Here is a 17,468-nt window from a genome sequence, read left to right on the forward strand (position 1 = left end):
CAAAAGTACTGTGCTCCACCATTTTCATATTCGCTCCACCGGTCCTGAAATTATTATTTATTACATATGGCGAGTTGAAATTTTGGTCTAAATTGTAGCGAGAATCATGGAGGTTCATGCACATGATTTGCTTTCGCGGGCCACAAAAAATGATGCGGTGGGCTGGATCTGGCCCCCGGGCCTCGAGTTTGACACCTGTGAAATGGAATGTGTATACCGCCGTATTTTTCTTTGAAGTAACAGATGTGTGATGTCATTCTGCACGATCATCCGAATGGCCACAACCAATAAAAACGTGTTGTTACGTCAAATGTTTCGACATGATTGAAATTCCGTTGACGTGTGTTGTGATTTGATGTGTACCTAATGTTGTGACTTCCTGGTTAAGCTAGCTGACGTCCTCGCTGTCGTTGCAGTCGAAGACGACCAGCGGTCGGTGCTGTCGTCTAAAAAAAAGCAGCGAAACGGAGGCATGAGAAGCTCCCCCAACTCCTCGCCAAAGATCATCAGGTAGGACATCGCTTGAACGTGGCCAGCTCAACAGTCTTGCTAAAGGTAGCGTTTAGCATTTAGAACATTATTGTGTAACGCAAAACAAAGTGTGCTGTTGCAGCCGACACTGATGAGATGAAGGCAGAAGTAGTCACGATTGCATCGCAAAACCTCCCGGCAATAAAATCATACAAAACAATTCAGAAATACAGTGAATCCAAACCGTTTCAGCTGTGTATTGCTTGTGACTTTTCTTCTGTTTTCCCCCATCAAGTGACATCTCAACTATTTGGTAGCGCCACATGAAGTTGGCGCTCCACTTACGATTGACCGGACTTACGAGTTTTTCCAGATACCGGCTGTCTTTCGGCCCATTTTTTTGTCTTGATTTGTGAGCATTTTTTAAATTGCTCTTCCCAGTTGTTTACTGTAAAAGTAACCCTTTAAACAAAGAGAATTACGAATTGAACACAATCACATAACTCACGCGAGCCTGCTATGTTAATGCTAGCTCACAATGCACAACGCCATAGAGAGGCTAACAAAACAACCATTGCTGTTAAACCCTTTAAGCGACAGATATGTGAACACAAACGCTGCAGCAACACATGCAGACAGACAATGTAACAATACTCACAGGCATGTATTCTTTAGCCTCTGCAAAGAACGATGAAGATTACTGCAGCTTAGTGAGCAGTTGTGACCGTCGCCTTTGCGTATTTACTGTAAAAGTATTATACCGCCCTCTGGTGGCCAAATCAAATGCAAACTTTTTTGTTGGTTGTTAAAAGGATAGCTTCGTTATTGTGCATGTTCGCTAATAACAATCAGGTTCTAATAGATCCTGCAAACAAGTCGCAATGTTAAGCGTTTTAGAAACGTATTTAAATGAATGCAAGCACTGTATCAATCCCGAAGGCTTTTTATTTTATGAAAATGTTCTGCTGCTATCTGCTGGCACTACGTCCAGCAGATAGTCGCTGACTTTGTCGTTGCTGTTGACTCAACTGCGTCCCGCTGCGGGTAAAAACAAGTTGGACAAGCGTGCTCAAACGGGCTCGCCGAGGCGCTGAAAGCAACTTCTGTTGCTTGCTTACATGGCAACAACTTTCAAATAATAATAATAAAATACATGAAACGGGCTAGTTTCTTCAATGTAAATAAAAGTAACAATAAATATGATTGGTTTTATCTAAATAACTGTCATACTGAAAATAAAAATAAAGCAGGTTATTTCTGTTATATATAATCAATTGGAAAACATGTTGTTTTAATGGAAACCTCTATAACAATTGAACATAGTGATTTAAAAATACAATAAAATAACAAGGCTGTTTACGTCTATGTAAATAAATACCAAATATTCAAAACACAAGTAATAAACATGATTTATATATATGAACTTTAATATTAACAATATTTTAAAAATAAATACGAAACTAATTTATAACAAACAGGTTGTTTCCATGTAATAACACCAATTTAAAAAAAAATCTGTAATCATTTAATTTAAAATAAAGTGATTTGAACATAAAAACAAGTCTGGTCACCTCTAGGTGAATAACATATTAAACACAGTCAATATTATGTAAGTAATGTAATAAATTCAAATATAAAATGTGATTTTTTTTTTTATGTAACTATAATAATAAAGTATTAAATACATGAAAAAAATGTAACATGAACTGTAAAAATACTAATACAATAAAAAGACTTAATAATAATCATTTAAAATAGACACACTGGAAACAGTGCAGACGTGGGAAAAGACTACAAAATGAATGTAACAACATAAGGAATATTGGAATTGAGTTTGTGAACGTAGGCCACCGCTTGTGCTCGCGCTCAGCCCCGATGTCCCTGCCCGCCGTCGCCCGTTTTGAGGGCAAACGTGCCAGGCGCTTTCAAGCCACAAGCGCAGAGCGGCGCTATTAAAGCGGCTCGGCACTAATGATAGCGGCGGCCAATCGCAGGACGGATGGCCCCGGGCTGTTCTTCTCCGCAGCTTAGACGTATCGCAGCAGCCGTCGAAGGCTAACCGGAACGCTACCTTGCTTTTATCTTGTCCCGTGTAATTAAGCGGACGCTCATTGACGCTGTTATCGGTCACGAGGGGCGATAATTGGCGTTGTCGACGGGAGGGGAGAGGCTTCCCTTTGGCTGACGACGCAGCTCTTCACTTGACTTTTAGACGTGAAATCAAGTACGGTTTTACAGTGGAGCACCGTGACAGACGGTACACGATGCTTTTGGTACCCGGGCCTTCAGTGGGGACTTACCCGCCTTAACAAAACAATCGTTGTGTATTTTCAGGGCGAAAGAACAGATTAATGGCCAAAATCTTCAAGTAATGGAGAACCCCACAATTGTTTGTAATTGCCTATAGATGCCACAAGATAGCGGCAAAGCACTATTTTGTCTTAATGAAGCATCGCAACTCACTTCAACAGAGTTCCTTGCTACCAAGATGCCATCAGATGGTGGCAAAGCACTATTTTTGTCTTAATGAAGTGTCTCAACTCACTTCGACAGCAAATGCGCATTTGCATTTTCAGCAAATAACGGAGGATACGTTTCCCCCCAAAACCCGCAGATTGGTGAATTTGCGAAGGTACGGGGGCTTCGACTGTATTCCAGAAATTGCCTACACTTGAAATATGATTATTTATATGTTTAGTATTTCAGTCAGTCCCTCGCAAAGGTTAGGGTACATTCAGCACGGCCTCTGACCTGAAAAGAAACCAAGCAAAGCGAGCGCGTCCATCTGTTTGTTTGCCGCATGGTGCAACGCTGCGGCGAAGTCGCGCTGCCCGCAGTCGCGTTTCCTGACGTAGCCTCGGGCCGACTCCGCCGCAACAGCGAGCCGAGTGAGTGTGTTCTCGTTGAAACGCGGATCTCCCGACAATGTGCGGCCTGCGGGCCTTTGTAAATAAGTCATGGCGCGCAGATTGGCTTTGGGTTTTGAAGCGCACGCCGTTGACAGGTCGCACGACGGCCGAGCTCGCGTGTGTGTGAGCGAATAACAATTTTAAGAGCTGATGCAGGAGCAGGAACACTATATAACAAGGGTGTGCAAACCTTGATGCTTAACGTTGGATTCTTAAAAAGGGACAGATAGGCCAGCGCATTCATAGATAAGGTCAGCAAAAGTAAAAATCATTAGCCCGATAGCATAATGGCTGATGTCATTTTGTAAAATGACTATTACCAATATCAACAAAAAAACGTCCTTGCTAAAAACGGGATGTAGTCTTTGTGGCCGTGTAGATTCTCATCGCATTTGTTGTTTTTTCACAGTTTCCAAAAATGACATTTTATTAGCCTAACGAAATATAAATGTAAACATTTTTTTTAGGGTTTGTGTCCCTTGAAAGGTCATTATATACAGTAAATCTAAGCTACTATTATGATATTATTCATTCAAATATCATTTATAATTGTAATTAATCCATTACTCAATGTATTTGTAAAATGGTTTATTTTTATTTTCTATTTTAGAGGAATAACTTTTTTTTTTTTTTTACATTACAGTTCTATTAAATGAAACAATGGATAATGTTATTTGTAAGTAATAATAATAATTCAAAAAAAAAAATCACAAATTAAAATAAAATTGATAAATGTAAATTTTTCAACAACAGATGCACGTTTCTGCAGCCGGGAAGGTGCAATTGTGGTGGGAACGCAGACAGTTCTGAGAACTGTTGTGAGCTTCCACAACACTGTTACAACCATCTCATAAGAAAAGTTCTGGAATGTACAGTTTCAAAATTCCCAACATTGCCACCATTTTCTTTGAGTAACCCATTTTAGCAGACATGGCTCACGTTTGACCTGACAACTTCAGTTCACACAAACTTTGTAGCGCCCGTACAAAAGAATCACATCGAAAGTATCTTTAATGCTGTCAAATGTCAAAAAGAGACAAATTTGACGCAAACCGTATGGTAAGGTCAACGTCGTCCCGCGCACGTCGCCCTCTTCCATTTTGGAACTCTTAATTACGCCGTTTGATGTCGTTCGCCTTCAACGCCGTTCCGGAAGCTCGTCTGATGGTTAGCGTGTCACGGTGCGTTCGGTGGGACTCCGGGTTGCGACGGCTGATAGTGAGCGACGGCCGTCCCGGCGGGCGAGCCGAAGTGACAGCGAGCACGTCGGAATATTTAGCTCGGGCGTAGAGGCACTAAATGCTTTGACGTTTATTAGTCGTCGTGTCGAAGGCAGACGATATACTGTAGGAAATCATGTGTTACCAACTAGAATGAATTGAATTTGGTCAGAAATCCTACCAAGATGTTAACGCTTTTATTTGAATCTTTCTTCACATTTCCGATGAAATGACTTATTATTACTATTATTATACTTCGAAATCTTCTGTCTTTTTGGCCCTTGATTAAATGTGTCGTAGTTCCAAGTGGCAGCTGCGCGTCAGGCGAGGCCGTCCAGCCGGGTGTCGCCTCGGGCTAGCGGCGACCCGTTCGCCTCGGCTGCGGCGCAGCCTGAAGGGATCGCTCGTTTCTGCACGCACTTTCATGCATACTTAACGTCGCATTCTTCTGGAGAGCCCATATGGACAAGGGGGACTCGGCGTTTTCTAAAAGGTTTTGGACAGAGACAGAAGGCCGCTGTCTTTGCCTTTCAAGCCGATAACGTCGCCTACTTTGATGTCTCGAGTCTTTTGAAGTGCAAATGGGAGCGTGTCGTCCCGACAGTTGCGGCCGACGTCGTTCCAACCCCTCAGCCGATAACCGCTGTTCTCTTTTTACCCGAGTAGCTTCAAATATCGGCTTGCCGCTACAGTCAACGTTCCACACTCGTCCGAATGAGGTGAAAAGCCTTAATGCAGAGAAAACATTTTGGTATAGTTTTACTTGTCCCACACACTTCCAAAAACATTCTCTAATATTTCTTATACATAATCTTTGCGTCTGGGCTGATTGCATTGTTTTAACCTTTTGCTTTTGTACATTTTCCCCGTTGATGGCCAACCCGCGGCTGCTTTTGTCGGACCTCGCAGTGCGACATTAGCTCGGCGTAGCCGCATCGCCCTGTTCAAACATTAATGGGGGCCGTCAGTTTGGATGTCAACGCGATTGGGCAAATTGCTGAAATATTTAAAGTATGGCCTGTTAAAGCTTTTACGGCACGCGGCGCGGCGGGCATGCAAAAGGAGGCCCTAATTGTCTTTGCGCTCGTGCCAGTCAACACCGTCGCCGTCATTTCCGCCCGGCCTGGCTGTCGCCGTCCTCTACGGCATTCGTTTGACAGCGGCGGTTGCGTCGAGCGCTACGCGGGACACCGACGAACGTCCGATGAACTCTTTCTCTGTCAGGAACGACCCGCTCCCCATCTCCGTCAACAAGCAGATGGAAAGCGTGGACAAGAACGTGAAGAAGTACGACTCCACGGGGATGTTCCACTGGTGCCCGTCCAAGGACATCGAGAAGGTCGTCCTGGTGAGCGTCCCAAACGCAGACGTGGCAAAAGTAGTCACACGCACTACTTAAGTACAAGTACAGATTTCACCTTAAAAAAATACATAAATACTGGTAATAGTAGAAGTACTGATTTAACTTTTTTTTTTTTTGTGGCCCTGATTGAGGCAAAAGGAACAATTGAATGTAAACAGCATATTATTGATATATTTAAAGAGCTGAAGTTTGAAATTACAAAATCTGACAAAGAATTCCCACCCTTGAGAATTTTTATTACATTGCCCTTAACATAGCAAAAGTGGTTAAAAAAAAAAAAAAAGGAACGGCCAGCAAAAGAAACCAGAATAAAAGTAAAAAAGCAAAAGCAGAATTACAGATCCTTGTTTAAACATGTCTCTGGGGAAAACGATACAGTATCGAAACAGACAATTGCGATCTTCACAGTACTACCACAGTTACATAATACCGTTTTAAGTTAATTTAAAAAAAAAAACAAAAAAAAACGTAACTCTACATTGAGGAGAAATTTCTTCAAGCCTCCTCTGACTGTGTCACGTGATTACTTTTTCCGGTGACGGTCTTTTGACCGGTGTGAGCAAAACTGCGGCTATTGCTAATGCTAATTCCATGACTGATTACCTTATCCGTTTAAACACAAGCCAGAGAAGCTCATTCACACACACATAACAATATCCACAGGAATAAATGCATGTAAAGAGCAACGCTGAGCTTGATTTTCTACAACTCCCAACATCACCACAATAAATTATGGGTACCCTGAATGATTTTTGCTGACTACATTGTCAGGACTGTGAGTGTGAAGAACGTTGCAAATGGGATTCATGTCCTACCCCCACTGCCTAGACGTGATTTTCAATCCACATCCCGGTTCTTTTCTTCTCAGACTCGCATCGAGGCGGCCATGACGGTGCTGAGCGGTCACGTGGTGGTGTGCATCTTCGGTGACGTCAAGTCGGCGGTGATCGGCCTGCGCAACTTTGTCATGCCGCTGAGGGCCAGCAACTTCCACTACCACGAGCTCAAGCACATCGTCTTCGTGGGCTCGCTCGAGTACCTCAAGCGTGAGTGGGAGACGCTACACAACTTCCCCAAGGTCTCCATCCTGCCTGTGAGTCACACACACTGCTCAGTTTTTTTAAAACATGCCGTTGCTGTCCGGCAGAAACCTCGTATGTCCAAATATGGTCAATTTCAGATTTTCTTCACAGATCCATACTATTGGTCGGTCCCCATGTTATTTGTCCTCAAGGTATTTTCGACACTTTAAATTGGTTGATAATGTTTTAAAATAACAGACATCTTGGATGCTTTAACTGTCTGAGAAGTGTTGCAAAACTCTTCTCTCACTTCATGGGAGCCGTGCTGCATGATGTCGCCTCAAGATTGAAATTCTGGATAATTTTCTTTCGACAATAACAAGTGTCGATTGAGTAAAGAAGTGTTGGTGTGCTATGGCATATGATAGCATTAGCAATACATGGTATAACAACACCAACTTGATTGATACCAAGTTTGGCAACTCAAACAAGACGGTTTTTTTTTTTTTCTTTCTTCACATTTCTGAAAAAGTAGTGATTTTGGAGATGCGAGGAAATGATATTTACAATAAATCAATTAACTAATTATTTTATGAGATGAATGAATTAAATACACCCACTTTAACCAATTTCAGGGGGAAAACGCAACAAATTAGAGGCACAACAACTAATCAATTATCAAATGAATCAAGTATTTTAAGAAAAGATTAATTGTTTAACTTAGAATTGTACAAATCTTCAGAAGTTCAACCTCAACAGAAAATTCTGCGGTCTTCCATGAAAGCAGACCGATTATCTTTTGTGTTGGATAAAAAACATTGGCAAACATTTGCTTTTACTTTGGAAAACAGCGATCAACATTTTTGCCTAATTTCTGACACGTTACAGACCAAACGAGGAACTGAATCGTCGTCAATTCATGTTTGTGCATTGACTTCACTGGCAATTTGAAATAATGTCCTGTTTTTGAATAAAGGGATGGAAATTAAAAATGTTTTTTTAGTCCGATTAATCGAAAAAATACTCCACAGATGAAGTGATTATTGTAGTAATCGTTACTTGCAGCCCACCCCTGCTCTTAAAGCCAACGAGGAAACGCCATTGAAAGGAGAAAAAGCTGCACAGATGTTCCTCTGGAAAAGGTGTGCTAACGGAATTTGCACCCCCCTTCTTGAAAAGGGCACGCCGCTGAGTCGAGCCGACCTGAGGGCTGTCAACATCAACCTCTGCGACATGTGTGTCATCCTGTCAGCCAATCAGAACAATATTGACGACACGTCGCTGCAGGACAAAGAGTGCATCTTGGCGTCGCTCAACATCAAGTCCATGCTGTTTGACGACAGCATCGGCGTCTTGCAGGCCAATTCCCAAGGTAAGGCTGTGTTTGATGGTAAGGTCACGGCGGTCTTCGGCGGGTTACCGTAGCAACCGGGATCAATAGGGCGAGGCGCGCAGCGACAAAAAGGAGTGCAGAATTGCAACAATAGGGACTACGGGACAGGATTATTCAGTTCACTTCAATTGGTTTTTTCAAGGTTCATGAAGAGAATAAAATTAAGAAAACAAATCAAATCAAATCTAGATATACATTGGAAACATTATTCTAGAAATTTAAAACAAGTTATTATAGTGTCTTATAAATGACCTAAAAACCACATTCAGACTGTTCCAAGTAGTTGTACTTCTACTTAAGTGTGAGTATTTTTGCAGACCTCTGCATTGAACGCTATTTTTATTTCTTTCTTTACACAATTATCAGTACTTCTACTTAAGTACAGAGTAGGGATGGGCGAGTATCGGAATCGGACCGATACCGGGCTTATTTCAAGGTAACAGCTCCACGTGCCGACTGCCGATAGCATTACATTATTCAATTGACATGGAGTACGTCCTCCATGCCAGGAGCTGGCGCTACACTGCGGTCGTTTAACGTACTGGCAAATCATCATGTGGATCGGGAAGAAAGACTTTTGCTCACCAATATCTGTCACTATATTAATTGAATTTGGATGTATCAAAAGTACTAGTGGTATCGGCATTGTATTGGTATCGGCGAGTACTAAAGAACGATTACTCGTACTGGTATCCGTGAGAAAAAAAAAGTGATATCGAATATCCCTTGTACAGAGTGTGAATACTTTTGCCGCTTATGCTTTTACCAAAGCCGATTTTTGATATGCTTCCACTTAAGTAACAGAGTATTCTATGTGTACTAATACCGCGCGTCAATGTGCTCGGCACGGCAGGCTTCACGCCGCCAGGAATGGACCGATCGTTCCCGGAGAACAGCCCGATCCACGGAATCGTGCGGCAGACCTCCGTGACCACAGGGGCCAACATTCCCATCATCACCGAACTGGGTAGGCTTGCTCGGAGGAAGCCGTGTTGTTTATCCCTCAACCGCCCGTTAGCGATTGGCCGAGCAAAAAGTGTCTGGCGTTTCACTCGGTCAGGATGAAAGCGGCGGGACCGGCCTACGAATGATTACCGAGCTGCGTAAGAAACGACGCATTTCTTCTTGCCTTTGCGCACACACGGTTACTCGGTGCATCCGGAAAGTATTCACAGCGCTTCACTCCCCCCCCATTTTCTTATGTTACAGCCTAATTGCAAAATGAAACAAATTCAAATAGGGACTGAACCCTACTGCGAATAGTGAAAACTTGTCAGTACCCCCAAAAAAAGGTTTACAATTGCCTATAGGGGCCATAAGATGGCGCAGAACCACTACTACCACTACTACGATCCAAGATGCCACAAGACGGCGTTAAAGCGCTACCTTTGTCTAAGTCAGAGCTCCTAAACTCACTTCAACATCGTTCCTTTGGTACCAAGATGGCACCAAGGCAATACATTTGCTTTGGCCTAAGTGCAAAAACGAATAGGTGATTTTATTTATTTTTTCCCCAAAATCCGCGAATAGGCGAATTCGCAAATGCTGAACCACGGATATGCAGGGCTTCACATTTCCGTTAACATTTTTGTATTACTAAAACCATAAAACAATCTTTATTAAAGGTTCAAAAAGTAAAATATTAAATGTATATTAAAGAACAAACCCAATGTTGTATTATTATTATTATTATGAAATCAGAAATTTCTGTCATTTTTATTTTTCAACATTCGTAGTTAACGATTCCAACGTCCAGTTCCTGGACCAAGACGACGACGACGACCCCGACACGGAGTTGTACCTGACTCAGCCGTTCGCCTGCGGCACCGCCTTCGCCGTCAGCGTGCTGGACTCCTTAATGAGCGCTGTAAGTACTCCGAATTTCGGAAAGTTTTCCGTCGTAATGTGTCTTTCTAGTGGCGTTTCGACCGCATTTCCTTCATTGACTATGAGGAAAATGAAGGACAACCTAAGGTTAACCTGTACAAAATCATCACATGACAGAAACTATAAAAAAATAAATAAAACGCTCTCTGATACTATTAGGGGTGGGGGGAACGAGGTGAGGTTTCAGCGGGACCGATGGCTCGATTTGTCCGCCTTTCAATTTGAGCGAGGTTGGAACAAAGCTGCCGTCCGTCGGCGGTAATGCCACCTAATGGACGGGCCTCATCCATCATGCCAGGCAATAAGCGGCCGGGGGGCGTGTCGCGCTGCAAGGAAAAGGCCTTTCCGCTCGCTGCCACCTCCCCACACAACACAAAAATACTCTCACTCAGTACAGATACGTGTGTCAAAAAAATGTAGTAAATGTACTCACACTTTGTACTTAAGCAGCATTACTGATCCTTGTTTAAACATGTCTCTCGAAAAATTAGAAGTACAAAACAAAAACAAAAAATTCTTTACATCATGTTGTCAGGCACATAGGTTGAAAAAAAGGAATGAAACAACGTAAGGGGTAGAAAGTAAAGATGCGGGGAGTAAACTAAAAAGTCATCAGAAAAAGAAATACTCAAGTACACGTACATGAAAAATGTATTATAGATATGCAATTGAATTAAGTACAGTCATAACGTATTTGTACGCCCCTAGACGTACTTCAACGACAACATCCTGACCCTCATCCGCACGCTGGTGACGGGCGGCGCCACCCCCGAGCTGGAGGGCCTCCTGGCGGAGGAGAACGCCCTGCGCGGCGGCTACAGCACGCCGCAGACGCTGGCCAACAGGGACCGCTGTCGCGTGGCCCAGCTGGCCTTGTACGACGGGCCCTTCGCCGACCTCGGGGTGAGAAGCTGATGTCCGCATACGCCGTATCTAAGTAGGCTAATGTGTGTTGTGTGGATTGGCTGGATTCACACACTGCGAGCTGCACTGTGCTGTGATAAAAATGCAGCATAGCGCGCTAGTGTTGCCTTGTTATTGTTTTGTAGGACGGCGGTTGCTATGGCGACCTGTTCTGTAAAGTCCTGAAAACATACAACATGCTCTGCTTTGGCATCTATCGGCTACGTGACGCGCATCTAAACATGCAAAATCAATGCACCAAACGGTGAGGCTTCTGTCTTTAATGGCCACATTTTCCAAAAGTGTAACACAGTTTATTTCCATCTGCGCCTTCCGTGTCCTTCGTAGATACGTCATCACCAATCCGCCCTACGCCTTTGAGCTGGTGCCCTCCGACCTCATCTTCTGCCTCATGCAGTTCGACCACAACGCCGGCCAGTCGCGGACCAGCCTCTCGCACTCCTCCGGCAAGAAGAGCTCATCGGTGCACTCCATCGCCACCATCAACCGAGGCAACCGAAACAAGAGCAGGGACCCCCGGGACAAGTTAAAGTACGTAAAGGCAGTTCCAAAGCTATTTGTAAAAAAACACATCGAGTCACACCTCAAATTAACGGTCCCGACGAAGGCTTTTCAAGCTCACTCATTAGTTTGTTGATATACTCTCACAGGACAAAGTAATGACCCAAAAAAACGTTTTTTTTTTCATTTGCTTTTAAAGCTCACCCGTGATCAGTTCAAAATGTCGTCATAACAAACCATGTGGAGTCGCACCTCAAATTAACGGATCCAACGAAGGCTTTTCCAGATCACTCATTAGGTTGTCGATGTACTCTCATATGATGACGTAATGACCAAAACCCCTTTTGTTTTGCGTTTCACAGTTCACCAGTAATCTTTTCAAAAACTCGTCATATAAAACCAAATGAATCGTCTCGACGAAGGCTTTCCAGACAACTCATTTTTTGTTGATGGACTCTCTTATGATGACGTCATGGCCGAAAAACCTATTGCGTTTCAATCGGTCGCCTGTTGGTGTGTTCCAGAAAAGACGTGGTTTACAGATGAGCAGCGGGGGGCCACGCACCTGAGGACCACGCACACCAAGCCTGTCAATACGCACGCCGCCGCTTCCAACCACCACGCTGCTCCGCACACACCCGCCGGCTGACCCAAGGCGCCCATCCGAGAAGCACAAGACGAACGCTGACGCCGGCGACTTCGGGACTCCTCCGAGACGACGAGGAAACAAACACACGGAGACAATCAACTATCAACTGCTGTTGCATTCTGGGAAATGAAGTCACAAGACGATTGTCTGAGCACCAAATCAAAGATGCCTTGCCAGCTCTCGACGAACGGCATTCGCCGGCGTTTCCGTGGCGGCGACCGACTTCGCCGTTCGGCGCTTTGTTCAAAACATTTGTGACGGGTGTGATGTCCACCCACACAAAGCCCCCTCACACCCCGTACAAAAGCCGGCATTCCCCCCCGTCCCCCCATGTTCTGTAGGCGCCGACGTGGAATGGTGTGAAGTCGATTTAGGAATGATGAGTTTCAAAGCCGTGACGCCCACCTGACTCTGAGGCATTTGGCTGCAAGCCTTACGTTGTCTTCTACTTCATCAGAAATATTCGGGGCAACCCCCTCTGACAAATTTTTCTTCCAAATATGATAGAGCTGTTTTACAACCAAATCCAAATCTATTTAAAGCCATATATCACATGAAGTGGGCCTCTAAGTCCTCCTTTGGCTTGAAGCACTGCCCGACACAAGCCCCGCCCCTCTCTCGTTTCGACACAACGGAAAAAAAACCCAGCTCTATCATAATCCTCCACCCGCTTTTTACATCCCATCCTTAGCACTCGTTACGCTAACGGGTGCCAGGCGGTGCTTCAGCTGACGGAGGACCTCCACAGGTGCCCACTGCTGCGCAAAGAGGCTTCTCGAATGTTCTTCTCCCATCGTTGCAGCTCGGAATGTATTTGGGGAAAATTCTTTAAAAAAAAAAAAACACGAGGAGACCCCGATGGAAATCTCTGAAGCTTCAAGTGTGTTCGACCTCCTGTTTTGTGTCCGTACTTCTTAACTTGTGACTACGACAACCCAGTGAACAGCACATTGAACCCCCGTTTACCGCGGGGGATACGTTCCACGTCCACCAAATACACGACATAGAGAGACCACGTTTTACCCCTCCCATTTGCATTTACACTTACCACAAATTAAAAAGTACTCCTTAGTGCCTGTTCCCACTTTCTCGCTGTCAAGAAATGGGATAACATCACTTTGAGGAAATGAAAAGAAGACTCATTCAGATAGTTCTTCAAAAAAGAGCTTCGAGCTGGTTGTCGCTCCCAGTTGAAGTTTCCTGTCAAATTTACACATTCAGTAAGAGAATTAAACAGAAAAATATTCAACCAAAGTGTAGATTATATTTTTAATTATCTTAATTCAAATTTGAGGTTCATACAAGATGCACGATTAAAATAAAGAAGAGAAATACAAATTTTGTTATGCAGTGTAAAATACGTCCTCAACAACTTATGACAGTGTCTTAAGAATGAGAATGTGAAATAACATGAAAACCATTTTCACAAGACAATTAATAGCAAATGCTATAGCAATAACAACTGCTACTCTCCACAACACATACAAACATACTGACAGCCAGTTATTTTTCCCTGCTCTGTGGGAACCGGAGCTTTTGGGGGACCTTCTCTGCCTTGCCACTCAATGATAGATTCGGACTTTCGTGTATCGTGTAAAAACCCAATACAAGCGATTTCTTAAAAATCGGTGATAAAGCAAAGGGCAGGAACGACGAATCGCGACACGCACGGACGGTTTCACTGTACACTTGACTGTCAAGCACAAAACTTTTTTTTTTGTATTTTCAATTAAATAAACACCTATCTATTGTCTTCTTATGCATTTTTTAGTTAGGGGTGGGAATCCTCCCGGGCGTAGGCCATAGACGGGCTGCCAGAGCGTTTGAGCTGGCCTGCCATGCAATTATGAAAAAAATGTTTAGAATTTATCATAAGACTACAAGTTAATGTCTTTAGCTTTTTTGTTATCTACGTGGACATTGCATAGTGTAGCAACAACAAAAACATTGCAATACGTAACTGCCTCAGTTTTAATCACTCTGCAAGTAGTCTTCCACGTTTCTGTTTTGCGGCAACAAAAAGCTTTTTTGTTTTGTTTTATCCAGAATATAATTTAAAAAAACAAAAACTCTAAATTCAGAGATGCAGTACATTGGTAAGCACTTTCTGCCACCTGCTGGACTGGAGTGGAACATTTTATGACAGATGTGTCATCAAATGCCTTCATTTTTAGGATCAAGTATTTTGCCAAATTTCTATTTTCGAATCAAGGGTCCTAAGAAAGTGTGTGCTGAGAAGTCGTCGAGGTAGCACTATACTGTATGTACAGTACCTTCGTTTCCCATTGCAGGAGCGGAGTCAGAGGGTGGCAGCGGTGCCACCAGACACAAGGGTGGCCACCCCTCACGTGTTTCCACAATGATCTGTAAAATATTTTCAGGTCAAAGTTCGATCAGCGCCTCCGTCTACGATTTCATTTCGTGGCAACCGTACAAAATTTCAGACCGACGCACTGAAGAATTCCCGTTTCCCCGACACCAACAACATACCGCCGCGAACGGATAAACGAGCCGGCGCCATCCCGTCGAACGCAATGGGGAACCCGAGCGGTTTCCATGACTGACGACGGCCGTGCGAGTGCATCCTTGCCAGCCGGGATCGACGGTGATCCTTCGGCAAAACAAGGAGAGGGGGGGGGGGGGGAGTCATTACGGCAGCTTGTCAAATCAATGTTGGCTGATTAAGGCGTCGCCCTCCGCCAGCTGACACGAGTGTCAATAGCGGCTGGCCCGTGGCGGCCGGCGCACTCCCATGATTGGAGCGAAATGCCCGTCAGTCAGCCAGCTGAGCCGGACTAATGATTCCCTCCGCTGCCTATTAGAGTGACATGACAGTTTAATCCTGTGGGCCCCGGCCGGCCGGCTGCACAAAAGTGACCTTGGTGCCGGCCACTGAAGCTGAGGTGAATTGACAAGAGCGGATAAATCTTTACCTTGGGCTATTAAGCGAATTACAAGAAGCGCAACAAAAAGTGGACCAGCCAAAAAAAAAAAAAAAAAAGTCCATCTATTCAGTCAGCGTTAGCGACTTTTCTGACCAATCTAGCGACTTTCATTCCCGCCAAGAAACATTTTGATGGCTCATTTTGAATGTTGTCATAATTTTGTTGAAAAGAAAGAAAGCGGAGAGGGGCTATTGCTACCGGTGGCGTTCAAAGGGCTCTCGGTGAACATCTATCTGCGGGCTACGACAACACCGTCTCCACGTTTGGAACGAGGCCATGTGTTTACACAGATGTTCGGAGCTCTTAAGCGCGCCATCTTTAGCGCCGGGGGCACGTCATGCATTTTGCACGAGTTTACCCTTTGATACGCAAATGGAGGAGGAGGGCTCGCGCGCGCGGCGTGTAATGACAGCGTGAATGATTCAAAAGCAACGGGCCTTCCATCATTTGTTGCAACATCACAATTAGTTATGCGCTGGTGACCACTTTCAAGGTAAACTGCGCTTTTCAAGTCTCTGTCTCAAAACTGTCGCGTTAGCTAACTTACACAGGTTCTCCTGGATTTTGGGGGAAATAATTGGGGAAAAAAACAAAACAATCTTTTTGGACTATTGAGCAGCGGAACCCCAAACACACCAACTTTTTGTCATTGATTGAAGTTCAAGTTAGCGATAGTCAATCACTTTGAGTTAGGGTAGCACCCTGGAAGTATCCTGATGGCATTTTTGTACAACCGGAAACGATGTTATGAACTTGAATTCATTGCATTCATGTTTTTCAGAATCCAAAGAAAATTTGAGCACTTCTATCCATAAAACATCCAAATGTTTCTCAGCAAAATGAAATCTATTTGGATGTACAGTACATGCTTTTCATTGGACCGCTGGATGAACCCTATCACAGTCTCACTGTCCGATGAAATGCACCAAAATCTCCAAATTTTGTATTTAGATTTTTTTTATTTGACCCAAAATGCTAACAATTTCCCCCACTTATGTGTGGGTCTGGAATGCGCTAATCGGGGCTTCACCGTAAATGAAAAGAAATGAACCATTTTGTTTCCTTGTTGGCCTCTACGCAGAGTACAAACTCTCCCGCATCCTGCGCTGTTCAACGTGATTTACGCTCTGCGGCGCATGATTAACACTTGATTCATGTCGCCGTCTGCCGTCTGCGGCACACTAGAGGTTAATAGAAATGCCAGCGTGCTGCGGTGATTTACTTTAGTCAAATGTCCGCGTCCAAGGTTCCCCGGGATTCATGCATTATGCACAAAGACGCTGACGTGACCTTCAGCTGTCGCCGCGTCGTTCGCGTGTGCACACGCGAGTCGGGCCGGACCCTGCCGAGGCCGCACACAAGCCGCGGAAGAATTGTTGTCCCTGCCAAACGGATGTGAAGTTCCATCCATTTTCTAGCGCTTATCCGAGGTCGGGTCGCGGGGGCAGTAGCTTTAGCGGACTTCCCTCTCCCCAGCCACTTCATCCCGCTCTTCCGGGGAATCCCGAAGCGTTCCCGGGTCGGCCGAAAGACGAAGTCTCTCCGGCGTGTCCCGGGTCTTCCCCGGGGTCTCCTCCCGGTGGGACGTGCCCGGCTTCCGGGCCCTAGAGCCAGCTTCTGTAGCCGGGGATCGGATCACCGAGGTCCCCGCCTTCGGCCGCCGCCCAGCTCGCACTGCACCCGACCCCTACGGCCCCTCCCGCAGGTGGTGAGCCCACGGGAAGGGGATGTGAAGTTCACTGCTGCAAAAAAAGTGCAGTGTGTATCAAAATAAGCAGTGAGACAGCTCATATCATGAAAAACTCTCAAGTCGGGGTACCACTGTACTTTCACTGTGACGTAACAACGTGAACTGATGGTGGCTGGATGTTGTGAAGAGTGCTGCTGCCATCTAGTGGCGGAGGGTCTGACGCACAAGTCCAAGTTTTGTTTGTAACACAAAGCAAAAGAAAAAATTCAACAACAACTTCATAGAGGTATTGTCTGTACATTAATGCTATCCGAGGTGGTGAAGCAAAATGCTAATCTGTGGCGCTAACAAGCTTAGTCTGCTAAGCTAATAAGCTTGTACGCTACCTGCCGCCGCATCGAGTACTAAAAGCAATGCTATAATGTATTTCAAACCAGTCCAAATGGTCCTTTTTTTAATGACATATTTGCGCAGCTTCCAACGGGTGACGCCGA

General features: G+C 44.6%; 1 protein-coding gene across 4 annotated transcripts in view; it reads left to right on the plus strand.

Moving 5' to 3' along the window:
- The window catches only part of LOC133417562 (calcium-activated potassium channel subunit alpha-1-like), a 47,286-nt gene extending 33,195 nt beyond the window's left edge, over positions 1–14,091 (plus strand). For 3 of the 4 annotated variants that reach the window (XM_061705352.1, XM_061705349.1, XM_061705351.1), the window contains 10 exons: positions 417–510; positions 5,825–5,948; positions 6,832–7,056; positions 8,165–8,357; positions 9,232–9,345; positions 10,115–10,245; positions 10,974–11,168; positions 11,315–11,433; positions 11,517–11,720; positions 12,215–14,091. In XM_061705352.1, the coding sequence (XP_061561336.1) occupies positions 417–510; positions 5,825–5,948; positions 6,832–7,056; positions 8,165–8,357; positions 9,232–9,345; positions 10,115–10,245; positions 10,974–11,168; positions 11,315–11,433; positions 11,517–11,720; positions 12,215–12,236 (1,421 nt within the window). In that variant the 3' untranslated portion in view covers positions 12,237–14,091. Of the gene's footprint in view, positions 1–416; positions 511–5,824; positions 5,949–6,831; positions 7,057–8,164; positions 8,358–9,231; positions 9,346–10,114; positions 10,246–10,973; positions 11,169–11,314; positions 11,434–11,516; positions 11,721–12,214 lie in introns of those variants that run through there. The other variant, XM_061705350.1, reaches the window with a different exon arrangement.
- Positions 14,092–17,468: the final 3,377 nt, after the last annotated feature.

This window comes from Phycodurus eques, chromosome 19, assembly GCF_024500275.1.
Source record: "Phycodurus eques isolate BA_2022a chromosome 19, UOR_Pequ_1.1, whole genome shotgun sequence".
NCBI lineage: Eukaryota > Metazoa > Chordata > Actinopteri > Syngnathiformes > Syngnathidae > Phycodurus > Phycodurus eques.